Source organism: Prunus persica, chromosome G2 (genome assembly GCF_000346465.2).
Source record: "Prunus persica cultivar Lovell chromosome G2, Prunus_persica_NCBIv2, whole genome shotgun sequence".
Taxonomy (NCBI): domain Eukaryota; kingdom Viridiplantae; phylum Streptophyta; class Magnoliopsida; order Rosales; family Rosaceae; genus Prunus; species Prunus persica.
In genome coordinates this window covers 16,432,494-16,447,677 of record NC_034010.1, presented here as the reverse complement: position 1 = coordinate 16,447,677, position 15,184 = coordinate 16,432,494, and the positions used below count along the sequence as shown (strand labels likewise).

At 37.7% G+C, this 15,184-nt stretch overlaps 4 protein-coding genes across 6 annotated transcripts; all 4 read left to right on the top strand.

Moving 5' to 3' along the window:
- LOC18786568 (tRNA (guanine-N(7)-)-methyltransferase) lies at window positions 1,508–4,930 on the top strand. Its single transcript, XM_007218422.2, has 8 exons — window positions 1,508–1,916; window positions 2,090–2,146; window positions 2,248–2,323; window positions 2,737–2,816; window positions 2,966–3,015; window positions 3,099–3,183; window positions 3,293–3,391; window positions 4,439–4,930. Exons 1-8 carry the CDS (start codon window positions 1,656–1,658, stop codon window positions 4,661–4,663), a joined length of 933 nt encoding a protein of 310 aa, XP_007218484.2. The 5' UTR covers window positions 1,508–1,655; the 3' UTR covers window positions 4,664–4,930.
- On the top strand, window positions 5,049–7,281 carry LOC18785115 (pentatricopeptide repeat-containing protein At5g16420, mitochondrial). Its single transcript, XM_007219957.2, has 2 exons — window positions 5,049–6,989; window positions 7,167–7,281. The coding sequence occupies exon 1, from the start codon at window positions 5,271–5,273 to the stop codon at window positions 6,897–6,899; it is 1,629 nt and encodes a 542-aa protein (XP_007220019.1). The 5' UTR covers window positions 5,049–5,270; the 3' UTR covers window positions 6,900–6,989; window positions 7,167–7,281.
- On the top strand, window positions 7,265–10,335 carry LOC18785055 (glycine-rich protein A3). 3 transcript variants are annotated; one of them, XM_007218476.2, is made up of 3 exons: window positions 7,265–7,352; window positions 9,239–9,537; window positions 9,798–10,324. In XM_007218476.2, the coding sequence occupies exons 1-3, from the start codon at window positions 7,318–7,320 to the stop codon at window positions 10,007–10,009; spliced, it is 546 nt and encodes a 181-aa protein (XP_007218538.2). In that variant the 5' UTR covers window positions 7,265–7,317; the 3' UTR covers window positions 10,010–10,324. The 3 variants fall into 3 exon arrangements, with proteins under 3 accessions (XP_007218538.2, XP_020413237.1, XP_020413238.1); XM_020557648.1 differs by lacking the exon at window positions 7,265–7,352 and adding an exon at window positions 8,469–8,595 and having other exon boundaries at window positions 9,798–10,335; XM_020557649.1 differs by lacking the exon at window positions 7,265–7,352 and adding an exon at window positions 8,473–8,595 and having other exon boundaries at window positions 9,235–9,537; window positions 9,798–10,335.
- On the top strand, window positions 12,656–15,012 carry LOC18785020 (glycine-rich protein A3). Its single transcript, XM_007218410.2, has 3 exons — window positions 12,656–12,958; window positions 13,706–14,050; window positions 14,522–15,012. Exons 2-3 carry the CDS (start codon window positions 13,723–13,725, stop codon window positions 14,761–14,763), a joined length of 570 nt encoding a protein of 189 aa, XP_007218472.1. The 5' UTR covers window positions 12,656–12,958; window positions 13,706–13,722; the 3' UTR covers window positions 14,764–15,012.

Genomic DNA, 15,184 nt, shown 5'->3' with positions numbered 1-15,184 from the left:
CTATAAATAATACTTTAAGTAAAAGTAAATTTGCGATAAAGTAAACGTGCTTGTATGGGCACTAATTCTGCTCCATACATTTAAATAAAAGTAAAGGCGTGGACGATAAACCCGCACCACCCTTTTAAATAAATACTGTCGTATGGGTAATAAACCTACACCATACAGTAAAAAAATTAAATGTGGGGACAAAACCACCACTAAAAATATATGGGGTTAAACAGTCCATAGAATTACTATATAAATAGATTATATAGAGTATATAATAGGCAAGCGAAGGAAACTAGTGCATGATAGACAAATATCACGCTTGCTCTGCCTTTCCACTTGTAACCAGCACACCTGTACTAATATTGGTGTTAAATAGTGTAGGATAATAATGAAATAATTGAAAGAATAAGGAGGCAGAGAGCTTTGCTTTAGCACTTCCCTGAGAAAGCTGTGTGGACGAAAACAAAAGGTACCAATACTCTTCAGCACCCAAAGCTGTGCCCTTGCTGTAGCCACATATAAACTATTAACTTTACCCACCAAAATTGATCATATAATAATATAATATTTTATACTAATATATTAGTTTGAAAGCTAGACATATCATGTTGGCTTTTCTTCTTTCCACTTGCAATTAAGTTGAACTTGTTGTGTAGAGAAATAATAAAATAATAGAAAGCATAAGGAGCAACTTATCCTTTCGGTGTTGTTTCTTTTTGACCAATTGCAATCAAAGCCCAAGCAAAGCCACCCGCATCTTCTTTTTCCCGTCAGTACTAGTTGTTGTCATTCATGAACTTTGCAGAGGCCAAGGCGCTGAGAGCTTCTCGTGCTGATAACGTGTTATAAAAATAACCTGGAATATGTACGAATATTGAGCTGCACGTAAAGTAGATGAGACACAGCATTTAACGAGGTTCGGCTATGCCTACGTCCTCGGAGAGCAGCAGCAGTAACTTTTCACTATATAAAATAATATGGCTACAACTTTAGTGTTTACAACATGTGTGGCTCACTGAATTTTCTCTCTGCTCTCTCTCTCTTCACTCATTCACCCTCTTTCTTCCTTCTCTTCCTCTTGTCTCTTTCCCCTTCACTTTTTCCTCTTCTTTGTTTCTTTCCGTTTCCCTTTCTCTTCTTTTCTCTTTTCCCTTATTTCTTTCCTCTTTTCTCTTCTCTCTTTCCTCTCTTCTTTCTTTCCTCTTCTTTGTTTCTTTCCTCTTCTTTTTCCGTTTCTCCCTTTCTCTTCTTTTCTTCTCATTCTTTTCACTTTGCAGGTTGCCTATTTATAGGCATTGATAAATGGCACCCGTGATGTTTCTATCCAATCATCTTCACTATTCACTATTCACCCGTGAATAAACTCATGCATCAAAGTCTACAAACAAATAGTAAGTAGGCTCCACTACTTTATACTTTACAACAAACTAGAAATACTAAAGTGAAACTGCGCCTATATTATAAAGACAAAATCATAATTTAGCAAACAAGAAAAAGAAAAAAGATGAAATGTCCTTTTTATCTGTGTTATTATTCTAGCCGTGGAATTATAATCCGACGGTCTTGACTTGTCCTCTCCATTTGCATTAGTTTCACAGAGAGAAACTGAAGTGAGAGAGGGGAGGGGTTTACCCAAAACCCAAATAATTGGTATAGCAGCAAAGATGGGTTCTTGGGTTTGCTTAACCAGCGGTGTTGGTAGCGTCACTGTCTCTGGTGCATTGCCAAGAAGGGCTCTTTCTGCTCTTCTACTACAAAATCCAATTTCACTCTTACCTTCTTATCAATTTCACCACAACAGAAGAAGAGTTTGTGCCTCTGCTTCTTCTGGTGCGAAGGAATTACAACAGCAACAGTATCTGAGGAGCCCAGACCTTGTGGCCTTGGAATATGCTGACCTTAATCTCACCGACAAAATTTCTGAGGTCTTTGTTGTTATTTCATCATCTTTTTCGTTTTGGGTAGAAAGAATTGTTATGTTGGTGTTCTGGGTTTTCATATTTTTTATAAAAAATTAAAATTTTGTTCTGTAAGAAAAAGAAACTTATTATATCTTTGATGTAAAGCTCATTTTGGGTTTGTATGTTCTCAATTGCAGGAACTGGGTCATGTCAGAATCAGGCAACATGTCAACCCTCTAAGTTCCTCTCTCTCTGTATGTGACTTGAAGGGTGTTCTTTCTTTTTCTCTCTTACATAATACAATATAATTTTTTGTTCTGGTTACCTTCTGATTCTTTGGTAATCTTTTTGTTAGGTGCCTGTGGAAGTACCTGATTGGAATCAAGTCTTCAGGGACCCAACATTGCCACTCATGGTGGATATTGGATGTGGTACCATTTTTTTTTTCCTTTTCTTATGAACTCCCTCTTACATGCAATCTATTTTTGTAGTCCTAGTGCTTCATAATTATAAGCAATTCAGCATTGCATATATGTCATGGTTGTTTAATACCATGACAAGGATGATATTTTTGCATACAGAATCAGCAATTACTTGCTAGCTTCCTTGGGACTTATCTAGTTCAGTCCTTTAGGACCCAGTAATTGCCTTTGTGTGCGGTCCCCTGGTCTCGTGCACCGAAACTTAGCAAAAATACTTGGCTGGTTTTGCATCTTTTGTGATATTTGTCGTAACCCTTGCTCATATTATAGGTATATACTTCCAAATTTTGCTTCAACAATTATAGGTATTTGATGTAATGGTCAATTATCATTTGTCAATCTAACTATGTAAACATTCTCAGGTAGTGGCAGATTTCTCATATGGCTTGCAAAAAGAAATTTAGTTATGAGAAATTATTTGGGACTGGAAATACGGAAGAAAGTATGGGACAACTCCTTGGGCTATTTTTGATACACTTGATAGTTCTTCTGATTGAGTCAGTGTATAATTACTTGGTACTCATTCCTTCTTGTTTCAAGAGAATAATATGGTTTTGTTTCTCATGTACTTATGTTTTGCCCCTGATGCAGCTGGTCAAGCGTGCTGAATTCTGGGTTAAGGACCTGGCTCTTAGTAATATGTAAGACCCTTAATCATTAGATGGTGAAACCTTTTGTATATTATTGGCAAGCAAGTGATATATTATATTGAATTAAATGGCAGATATTTCATGTTTGCTAATGCCACAACTTCCTTTCAACAACTAGTGTCTACATACCCTGGACCATTGATGCTTGTTTCAATCCTAGTGAGTTAATCTCTCATGAAATTTTCAAGAACATATTCTCATTATGTTTCCGATCATTAGGCTGAAACTCCTTTATCTAAGTGGATTCTTTGATCGTGTTCATGTGCAGTGCCCAGATCCTTATTTCAAGAAAAGGCATCATAAGAGACGGGTTGTACAGAAGCCTTTAGTAGATTCAATTGTGAGCAATTTAATGCCCAGCGGCCAGGTTTGATTAAATAACTAAGTATAATTACTCATTACAAAATAATTAAGTGAAGATGACCTCTTTTTTGGGGATTGAAAGCGACTATGATTGATTGTTAAAAGGTTGTCATTTTTGTTTAGCTTTGGTCACTACTATGAGTGACTCACTAGACATGTTGTAGATTTAATAGTATCAAGAGCTTGGCGCCTAATCTTTCAATTCCAGAAAATGGCCTTACTAGTATCAAACCCTGATGCAGCTGGTCAAGTAGATGAGCAGCTTTTGCACTTTTCTTTAGTGAAAATATGCGTCCTTTCATTATGATTGTTCCACATGAAGTCTAACCCATCAGTTTCTTGCTACACGACATATACCTTAGGTGGGGTTTAGTTTTCATGCGGGGATCAATCACGACGAAAAGGATGAACCTTTTCTTCCTATTGATTGTTGCCTATTCTTAAAATAGATCTGTCTGGATACAAAGATATGGCTCTGGTTGCAAGGGTTAGGCTCAGGTTGGGGTGGATCTTTAGTCTGAGGTCTTGCCAACCCACATGAATGGGAAATAAAAAGAAAGACCACACTGTTTAGAAAGACAGAGTGGAGCAAGATTATTGCTTTCATCAAAAACAGGAATTCCAACCAAATTTGTTTGTGTTTTGGGTCTCACAGTGGTTATGTGCTGTGTCGATTTAGGTTATATAATTGATTACAAGGAGCTCCATCAGTTATCTTCCCTTGTGGGTATTGTGTGATGTTTTGATCATGATAAATGATATCAGAGTCAATTCAATACTGCCATGTAGGTTTGGGAGTAATTCAGTATGATAAGTGTAGGCCCTAACAAAGAAGTCAGGAATTTCATCTTGCCTCGTTAGAGATTTCGGTGGGAGATTGTGGTGTTAATTCATCTTAAAAATTGAGTGCGTGCCTTCTATATGAATTCTTTCAATGATTTTGGCCCCTGTTGAAATAATGGCTTGATTTTGGATGAACAAGTATTGATTGTTGCATGAGTACTTGACCTGCCGGCTTTATCCAATTATCTAATGTTATGTTTATGAGCAGGTGTTAATGCAGTCAGATGTACTTGAAGTGGCACTTGACATGAGAAATCAATTTGATTCTCAACCCCAGGTTCTGAAACACATCCATGAAATTGACTCGAGTGTGCTGTGTGACAGTGAGGGATGGGTGTTAAGCAATCCAATGGGGATAAGGACTGAGAGAGAAATTCATGCAGAATTTGAAGGCGCAAAAATTTACAGAAGGATCTACCAGAAGCAAATGTAATTAACTAGAAGTAGAAGGTTCATAGATGAAGCAAATGAAGAATCAAGTGAGAGCTTTGATTGCGTCCATGTATCCTGTAGAAAGTAGGGTTTCTTACCCGTTGATGGGTAACGTCGGCAACATCGTGTGAAGGATGTTCATGCTTCAAATTTGAGCATGGAAAACCAAAATTTTGTAATGTGACCCTTTTCATTAAAATGTAGCTTTTAGGTGAAACACAATGCATCTCAATATTTTATTAGCGTAATTGTTATATATCTTTTAAAACAATTCAATACCTTTTCTAGGGTGCTGATTTTTCCAGTGACCTTTTGTGCACTTATATTTCCTTTTGTTTTTTTAGTACTTTTTATTATAACAATAAAGAGAGTGTAAGTAGACAAAAGAGAAGTGGGAAAATCAGTTTCTATTTTCTAATCAAGGTAGTGTGTTTATTATCTTGATAACGAGGTTAAATGCATTTGAGTTTAACGTCCGATGTGTCAAATTGTTTGCTACGTGTCAGAAAACTACTAGGCCGTAACTCCACATCAGCTGTACAACAGTTACAGTACTACAGAATGATTTCTCCACATCTGCCAATGCCACTGTCTTCAACTCTTCAACCATGCTCATGCTGCGTCTGAAGATCTCAGCTAAAGTCCGCCCTCTCCGGCACTCAATAACCACCGTCTCCTTCTCCACTTCCGCCTCCGCCTCCCCTTCCATCTCCACCGTCGATCTCCTCGACTCCTACACCGTGACCCCACCAATCGAACCCTGGCCCAGACGCCTCCACCCAAAGCGCCTCATCTCCCTCATCACTCGCCAACCCAACCTCGACCTCGCCCTCCAAATCTTCCACCACGCCTCTAAATTCCACCCTGGCTTTTCCCATAACTACCACACCTACCACGCCATCCTCAACCGCCTCTCTCGTTCCCGCGCTTTTCACCTCAAAATCGACCCGCTCCTCTCAGACCTCAGCAACTCCGGCATCAAATGCTCTGACGACCTGTTCATCACCCTCATTCGCAATTTCGGCGTCTTGGGTCGTCCCAAGCTCTCCTTCAAGACCTTCCTCGACATTCCAAAGTTTGGAGCTCAACGCTCTGCCAAGTCCCTGAACGCCTTGTTGAACGCTTTGGTTCAGAACCATGAGTATGGTTTGGTCCACTCCGTGTTTAAAAATTGTGGGCAGAGGTTTGGGGTTAGGCCCAACGTGTTCACTTGTAATATACTGATCAAAGCGCTTTGCCAAAAGGATGATGTTGAGACTGCACTCAAGGTGCTCGACGAAATGCCTGCAATGGGGTTTGTCCCGGATGTGGTGACTTATACCACAGTTTTAGGAGGGTATGTTTCGCGAGGTGATATGGTTGGCGCCAAGAGGGTTTTCGGGGAGGTTTTGGATAGAGGGTGGCATCCGGATGCGACTACTTACACCATTTTGATGGATGGATTTGTTAAGCAAGGGAAGTTGGTTGATGCTGTGAAGGTCATGGATGAGATGGAGGAAAATAAGGTTGGCCCAAATGAGGTGACTTATGGGGTTATGATTGAAGCTTATTGTAAGGCAAAGAAGTCAGGTGAAGCGGTTAATTTGCTTAATGATATGATTGAGAAAAGGTATGTACCAAGTTCGGCTCTTTGCTGTAAGGTGATTGATGTTTTGTGTCATGAAGGGAAGGCAGAGGACGGTTGTGAATTGTGGAAGAGGCTTTTGAAGAACAATTGCACACCCGATAATGCAATCTCGAGCACGCTCATATACTGGCTTTGTAAGGAGGGGAAAGTATGGGAAGCCAAGAAACTGTTTGATCAGTTGAAGACGGATTTGATTCCCGGTGTCATGACGTACAACATGCTTATTGCGGGACTGTGTGAAGTGGGGGAGCTGTGCGAGGCAGGGAGGTTGTGGGATGACATGGTGGAGAAAGGATGTGCTCCGAATGCTTTTACATATAATATGTTGATCAAAGGATTTTGTAAAATTGGAAAAGCAGAGGAGGGGATTAGGATGTTAGAGGAGATGCTGGATAAAGGTTGTTTACCCACCAAGTCTACTTATGGCATGTTGATTGAGGGGCTCTGTGACTTGAGGAAGGAAGATGAAGTCACAAAAGTGATTTCATTGGCAATGTCAAATGGAGACATTGAGAGTGCTTCGTGGGATATTTTGCTTACTAAGTTTGTTGGTGATTTGGATAATGGGGGAGCTGTTATGGACAAAATACTTGTGGAGAATGTTAATTAGAGGCTTTTTCAACATATAATATCATCTGAGGAGCCCAGACCTCGTGAGAGTGGAATGCATTTATATAATCTCATGCACAAGGTTTCTGAGGTAAACAATATTCATGTTGTTAATTTGTCTATGTATTTAGTTTTCCTTGTGGAAAGAAAGAACATTCACCTTTTTTCTTTATGAATGATGTAGAGTTTGATTATTAAAGTAAGTTAGAAAGGATTGCTATTACCTTTGTATAAAGCTTGTTCTGATTTATGGGTGCAATTTGGTTAGGTTTCTGTGAGCAGGCACCTTTTGTGATTTGGGTGCACGAAGGTTCTTGTGCAATTCGATGAAATATACATTGAATGCCGCGGGCAAATTTGTACATGCAAATAGTTCCTTGTGGGTGTTTACAGGTGAAAGTTGAAGTAGCTGAAATCTGATGATGGTAACAGAGTTGTCAAAAGCAAAGTTGAGGTGAGTAATAGGTTCTTCAACCTCAATACTGCACACTTTGGCCGTTTGATCTTGCTTGTTTCACCTCGGTTTGATTAGGCCAAGCTTGTTCAATCTTGATTATGTCTCGTGTTGTGAGTTCGAGCTTCATATTCCTTAGTTTGTAATTCATGTTGACAACCAGTTGTATGGTAAAGAAGAAAGGGAGCGTTTAAATTTGTGCTGGAATCATTGCATGGACTACCAAGCCTATCCAAAATTCTGGCTTCTAATTTTTTTAGCCTTGCACCAATGCTACATTGTGATGAGCCAACTTATTGGGCATCAAAAGGAACTGGGATTGTTGGTGTTTGCTGTCAAAAGTGTGCTATAAAACACACTTTTGCTTATGTAATAGCTACTATATTCTCATGTTACTTGTCAATAATTGGCTATTAAAATTTGAAATACTGCTAGCTGAATAAATAGTTGAAAAAAGTTTTAGTTCGTTTAGTATTATTGTAAGTATAATATTCACCTTTAGATATTTTAATATTTAGAATAAAAGAAGAAATCCACAAGCATATAATATCACTTTTATAGATGAGACATTGTTTTCAACCCCCCAAAAAAAAGTCTCAAAATGAAAGATGACTTACTTTCGAAAAGTTGTTCCAACCTATGGTAATTATTTGCCTGACATGAGGTCTCCAATTCAAATATCTTTCCTATAAATGTTTCAACCTATGGATGAGTAATAGTAATAGGATTAAGATACCCTCTATACAATGCTTAATTATTCCTTCTGTCATTCTGAAAAAGTAAAGGCGGTATACTTTTAAATATGGGAGATTCTCTCATGTTTTTGGTGCAAAGGAGGTTAAAAAGAAGGGAAAAGAAAATGATATATTCTCTCATCCTGTGTTTGAGAGATTATGCATTTTGCCATGAAAGCTCCAAGTACTCAAAAATTAGTGGACCTTTTCTAGAGCATCACATTCAGAAATTCAGAGATAAATTCTCACCATCTGGACGGCATATAATGAAGCACACGTGTTGAGTGCATCGACTTTATGCGTTCTATTTGTCTTTGGGATCAAATGACGAGAATCTTTACTTCTTTTCTTCATCCATATATATATACAGTTCATTTCTTTCAAGTTTCACACACACATTTGTTTGTGTGTTTAAGCCCAAAGCCTTAACAGATAAACAAAAAGACTTCCAAATTAAGATAGTCATCACACCACAAACTACCATCTCATCTGACTGTAAAATCATTTTGGTGAGCCATCTCTATCTTTTTCTTTGTAGTCATTATATTCTCTTTCTCTGTTAATAATGCTGTTATTTGATCTAGAATGGTAATATTTCATTGTTGTGATAATTTTCTTTGCCTATTCTAATTTAAAAAAATGTAAACTAAAGGCCCCGCAGGTCGCCATTTGTTTTTTTATTGTTGAATGGAGGCATTGCTTCTCAACTGTTTTTCTTTTCATTTTTTCCCTGAACTATGTTTTATATGAAAAGGTTACTTATTTGAATCTTGAAGGTCAGTTGGTCATGTTAAACTTGTAGATGCAAACAAATCTTTGTACTTGGTTCCAAGATGATCTCTTTTCATTTGATGTTTAACATCACAATTGTTGCTATTATCTATACTTGTTATGCGCAACAAAATTCTCTTGCTTACTAGTTTGACATATTAATATCATGTTGCCTTTTTCATACTGAATTATGATCATTGATTAGCTAAAATCATGTATAGATGTGTGGTTGACATTCATAGTCTCTCAAGTACATAACCTTCCAAATATCTGATAATAACAAAACATTACTGGTGAGGTAGAAATTATTATATTTTTATCTGGTTTACTTGGATTTTTATTTCCTCAGTGTTTTTCTGAATAATAACTTTGTGCAACTAGGCATCAATTTCACGTACTTGAACTTGAAGTAACTAAGATGGGAGGTGGAAAGGACAAACAACATGAGTCTACTGACAAAGGGTTATTTTCATTTGATGGTGGATTTGGTGCTGGACACTATCCTGGATCATACCCTCCGCAAGGATATGGATATCCCCCACAAGCACATCATGGATATCCTTCCTCCGGTGGGTATCCTCCACCTGGATATCCTTCCAATGGGGGATATCCACCAGCCGTCTATCCAAGTGGATATCCCCCAGCCGGTTATCCAGGTCACCCAGGTCCATATCATTCAGGTAATCGAACCACATCGTCTGTAATGTTTCAGTTTTTCAAATATAAACAAAAAGTTGTTTTCTCCTTTCTCATTTACATTTATTCTCACTTTTCCTTCTTTGGCTCAACGAGCTCTTGTTCAAGTGGTACTTCTCTTACTAACTTTTGAAGAGATCTGTTCGAATCCCAAATGTCCCGTTGATCACAAAATGGCCATTTGGTAGAGTAAATATATATATTTTTTGACAAGTAGCTGAGTAATATATCCCACGTACTGCAGGATATGGATCTAGCATGGGACTGGGAGGGGTGTTAGCTGGGGGTGTTGCTGCATACGGGGCCAACCATCTTGCGCATGGGCGCCATAGCCCTGGATATGGTTACGGGGGTTACCAGGGCTATGGGGGTTCTCATGGGAAGTTCAAACATGGGAAATTTAAGGGAAAGGGGTATGGCAAGCCCTTTGGGGGCAAGTTCAAGAAATGGAAGTGATCATGGAGTGGATCCAGGCAAAATATCATGGTCGGTTCAAGATCTAAGTCTATAAATAATCTTATACTTTAAATGGCTTTCTAATAATTACGACAGCCATGCTGTTTCGGGTTGTCTTATTGTTTCTTTAAATAATGCTATATACTGTATATGTCGTGTAATTTAGTTGTTTTTGTTCCTTTGAGAAGGCCAGTGGAATGCTTCTTTAGGCAATTGTTTTGGCAGCTACTTATATGATGAATGCCTCGAAGGCCCGAATGCATTGGCCTAAATTGATAAATTAAATAGGGTGCACAGCCCTGTATTTATTAAAGACGTATTTTGTGTTCGGGGTAAATTAAATTTGAGATTTCTTCCAATATTTTGGGAAGATGAATATTACTAGACCAAGAATTAGGTAATAAAGACGTTCAAGTCTTTTCTGGTCTGAATACGTCGAGGCATGCGTAAAGTATGTATGTAGGTCAAGATATGTTCCTTTTGTTTTTATGAAAATCAAGATAGAAAATCATGAGAGAATCAGAGGAGGAGATGCAGCTATCATGTGATGCATTATTGTAATTTGTATGTAGATGGTGTTTATTCAAGCAAAATCGGAAGTGTCATAAACACACACATTAAAGTTTTTTGCCTGCAGCTAAAGTTGTGTTTTTATCACATAACGGTAGTTAGTGGCGGAGCCAGGAATCTTATCACACGGGTCCTTAGTGTAAAAGTCCCAATAAAAATTTTGGCAAAGAGGACTATAGTTATTCAACTCTTTAAACACTAATGTACTAGCAACTCAAAAAGGGGGGGGGGGGGGGGCCGGGGAGGGGAGGGGAGATTGAGTTGGGAACTTAGGGTTGGACGAGAAAATAAAAAAATTTGGGGGTTTTAGAATGAAGGTATCAGTGCTGGAGAGGAAGAATACGATGGGCATTTTCATAAATTTTTTTAATTTCAGACCTGGCCCAAAACGACGTCGTTTTGCCCAAGTTGTTTATACTTTTTTTTTTAAAAAAAAAAAATTTAAAAAGGACCCGCGTGCACAACCTTCTTCTTCAGGTCACACACACCTCCTTTCTTCTTCAGTTATTTAGTTGAGCACTTGGTGTACAGCTCCAAGGGACCTCTAAGCTTATTTTCATGGCTTCCAAGAGGTTGTGCGACCCCACTGACGGTAGTACGATCACAAACAAAAATTTCTTGCAACTACACTGTCTCATGGCTATAATGACCACCACTATAAACTGCCAATCTTTCATAATGTACAAAACGCCTAATTTGTCCTTAAAGAATAATAAAAGTAAGGTAAGGTCTGTCTCATACAGTAGTGTGTATTTATGCATATTTTGTGTGTACGTATGAGACTAGATTCTAGTGTATAAAGATCTCAGTTGTTGGTACATTAGTGTGTAAAGAGTTGAATAACTGTTGTCCTCTTTGCCAAAATTTTTATTAGGACTTTTACACTAAAGACCCTTGTGATAAGATTTCTGGCTCTGCCACTAACTACCGTTATGTGATAAAAAAAAAACACAACTTTAGCTGCAAGCAAAAAATTTTAATGTGCGTGTTTGATATGTAAATACCATCTTGCAATCTCTAATTTCTGAATTCGTTATTTCCTCTCCTTTTCTAATTTTTTTATATTTAAATTCGCCTATCTTGACCATAATCGGATTACGACTGGGTAGTTCAGAAGATTGAACACGGAAACAAACCATATTAGAAGTTTCTGTTTGGGCCAACCATAAAAGTTATAAGAGTTGGTGGGCCTTTTTCTAAATAAAATTCTTATCGTATGGATGACATATAATAAAGCAAAAGCACACGCTTTGATGTCACGCGGTCCATTAATTCTTGTCGTGGATTAAACTTTAATGCATTGGATAAGAGGAAGTGAATCCATATTATTAATATGAATATAAAAATAATAATTATTTTTTGTGGTCTTTCTGTTGGAAGAATTCTTTACTTCGTTGGTCAATCAAAAATATTGTTAAATATGATATCAAATTTTTTATTTTAAATAATTGCAGTAATAGGATATTAAGAAAACCAATAAGCTAATTGTACACAATCACACTTTCAATTGGTTCCTTATCCACACCAAAATATTATATTATTTTAATGTAACGATGTAGCGTGTGTATCAAGTTTGAGGAAACAAACACTTAAGAGAAAAATTGGGCCTTTAAACATTTTTCATTGTTTAAACACAATACAAATTATCAACTAGCTCTTCGTCTATTGGTATATATATATTTTCCAATATTTGAAGAGATCATAAGTTCAAATTTTTCCTACATATTAAAAAAAAAAAACTTAAAATCAAATTTCTTATGTATAAAATTTTATATTCGCTCAGACATCTGATTCTTGTTATATCAAACACCAGCTCGATGTTGACGAAATTATTGATGCTCTCCTTCACAATGCTCGTCACTAGAGAATTGGTAGGCAATTGGTGACGAGGAGCATGGTGGTGGCCGTTTAGTGTTTTAGGTGGAATGTTTTTTAGAAAAGAAAAAGATGTTTAAATAATAAAAGTTCAAACTATAAATAAGAGTAAAATAGTCTTTATTGACCATAAGATTTTTTTTTTAAAGAGTAGAAAGAGCAATTAAATTGGTTCAAATTGCCTCACAAAGACAGAAGGCGTGCAAAACGTGTGTAGCCTCCTCTACTCACTTTACATACAAATCAACCTGGTCTTTTCCTTTTCCTTCCCATTATCATCAACTCCCCTCCTCCCTTCGTATTTTCCTAGAAGTACTTCAAAGCTTCTTCTTTAAGCTCCCTCTACGCGTTTGACAAAAACAGAGAAATTTTTTTTTTTTTTTCCACACGCTTTTGTTTGTGTGTTTAAGGCCGAAGCCGCATGCAATCTTGAAACAAAAATTGTGGCACCACAAACTACCAATTTGGTGAATTACACAGAAAACAAAAAATAGCATCAAGTTGGTGAGCAATACCCATCTTTCTCCATTTCTTTTAGCTTCTTTTTCTATAGTAATAATTCTAGTCTATGCTTTTGAAATCGTGGTAATCTTTAATTGTTCCAAGAATTTTCTTCTGGGTTTGTGGATCTGTGAATTTGGGTTACTTATTTTTTGCTTTCTTTGTTGTTGAATGAAGTGGGTGGGAGTTGCAACTTCCTAACCTAACCCCTTTTCTTCTGGGTTTTCTCAAAACTATGCTGTTGATGAAGATGGGTTTCTTTTTTTAATGTTAACGATCGGTTGGGCATGTAATATGTGAGAAATAAACTTGTCTGTGTGTAAAAACTGCCTCTTGATAATTTTACTCTATTTGGGTATCTGTAGCTTTTTGCCAAGATGATGATGATCTCTTTGGATTTGAAGTTTTGCCAAACAGTTCATGCTATTAACTATATAATATGCGAAGTAGAAACCATTATGATAACAGGATTTCTGTTTAAAAAGTTAAAGATCATGGTTGCCCAAATTTAAGAATCTTTAGGTCATATCTTGGGCTAATTTTGTGAATCTTCTCTGCAACATAGTCTCTGTGTTTTTCTCGGTTGGACTCTGTTAAAGTAGTGAACTTTGCATATATTGGGCACCATTCAGACTATGATATGATGTGGGGTTGCTTAGTGGCTGTTAGTGTGCTTGTTTCTATTTGATTACTTTTGGTTCTTAGTTTCCCAACTGATTTTTTGAATTATGATTTTTATGTGTGCATTAGTTACAAGTTGAAGTAAGATGGACGGTGGAAGAGACAACAAAGATGAGTCTAATGACAAAGGGCTATTTTCACAACTTGCTGGATATGCTGCTGGACACTACCCACAGCATGGATCATACCCTCCACAAGGATATGGATATCCTCCACAAGCACATGGACCACCTGGGTACCCTCCCCCTGGTGGGTATCCTCCTCCAGGTGGGTACCCTCCTGCAGGCGGGTATCCTCCATCTGGATATCCTCCCCCTGGGGGATATCCACCATCTGCCTATCCTGCCCCTGGTGGATATCCACCAGCCGGATATCCACCAGCCGGATATCCAGGTTCATCATCTCACCATTCAGGTAACCAAATCACCATTATTTGTTTACTTATATTATATGACATGAGACTGTGTGTAGAGTTTAGTTTCAATCATGACTTCATAAGGTTATACTTATACCTGACCGGTCCCTCCGTGGATTCAGTTGTGACAGATAGCTTAAAAGGGCCAGAGTGTGATGTATTATCCTATCCTTTGTTTTGTTTTTCCTCTCATAACAAATTGGCTGTAAGAACCTAGGTTACCTAGGGCTCTTGCAGATGACCATTGGATATGTGAATAGCTAAACCTGTGCTGACGCCATTGATTATTGGAATAGCTAGAAAGCTGTTGGTAATTGCATAGACCATTGCACTTTTTTCTGTGGTGGATCATGAGCATCAAAGTTCTAATAGAGTTTCAATTTTTGCTAACAAAGGTTGTATAGTAATATATGCTATGCCACTATGTTTGTTTCATTTTTTCTAACTTAAAAAAAAACAAAAAATTGCAGGGCATGGACCTAATATGGGAGGGATGCTAGCTGGGGGTGCTGCAGCTGCAGCTGTTGCTTATGGGGCTCACCATCTTGTGCACGGGGGTCACCACGGCTATGGTTATGGGGGTCACCACGGCTACGGTCATGGGAAGTTCAAACACGGTCATGGTCATGGGAAGTTCAAACATGGCAAATTCAAGCATGGGAAATTTGGCAAGCGCTTTGGCTTTGGGGGCAAGTTCAAGAAATGGAAGTGATATAGTGGACCTTAGGCAAAATATAATGGCCGGTTGAAGATCTTAGTCTCTCTGTTGATAATGGTATTCTACATTTGGCTTTCTGAAAATCACCTCTGACAAGATTTTTTGGATTCTTTTTATTAAAAACTGCTATTATGTATATGTCATTCTAGTTATTTTCGTTCTTGTGATGTAAATGAAGTTTCTGTTCCAAAACCACTTCAAGAATTTTCTCTTTTCTTTTTATCCTTAACTAATTTTGAGTTCTGTTTTGGAGATGGTTTATTCTAATCCTAGGCCTCGAGTCTTTACCCTTACACCTAGGTTAGCCCTGAGGGTTTTTTCGCCTTACGTTTGATAATGATAATAATAATAAAAGTGATGCTAAACGAATCCTAAAATTAACTAAGTACACCCTACTATAAAAGTATATATTGAA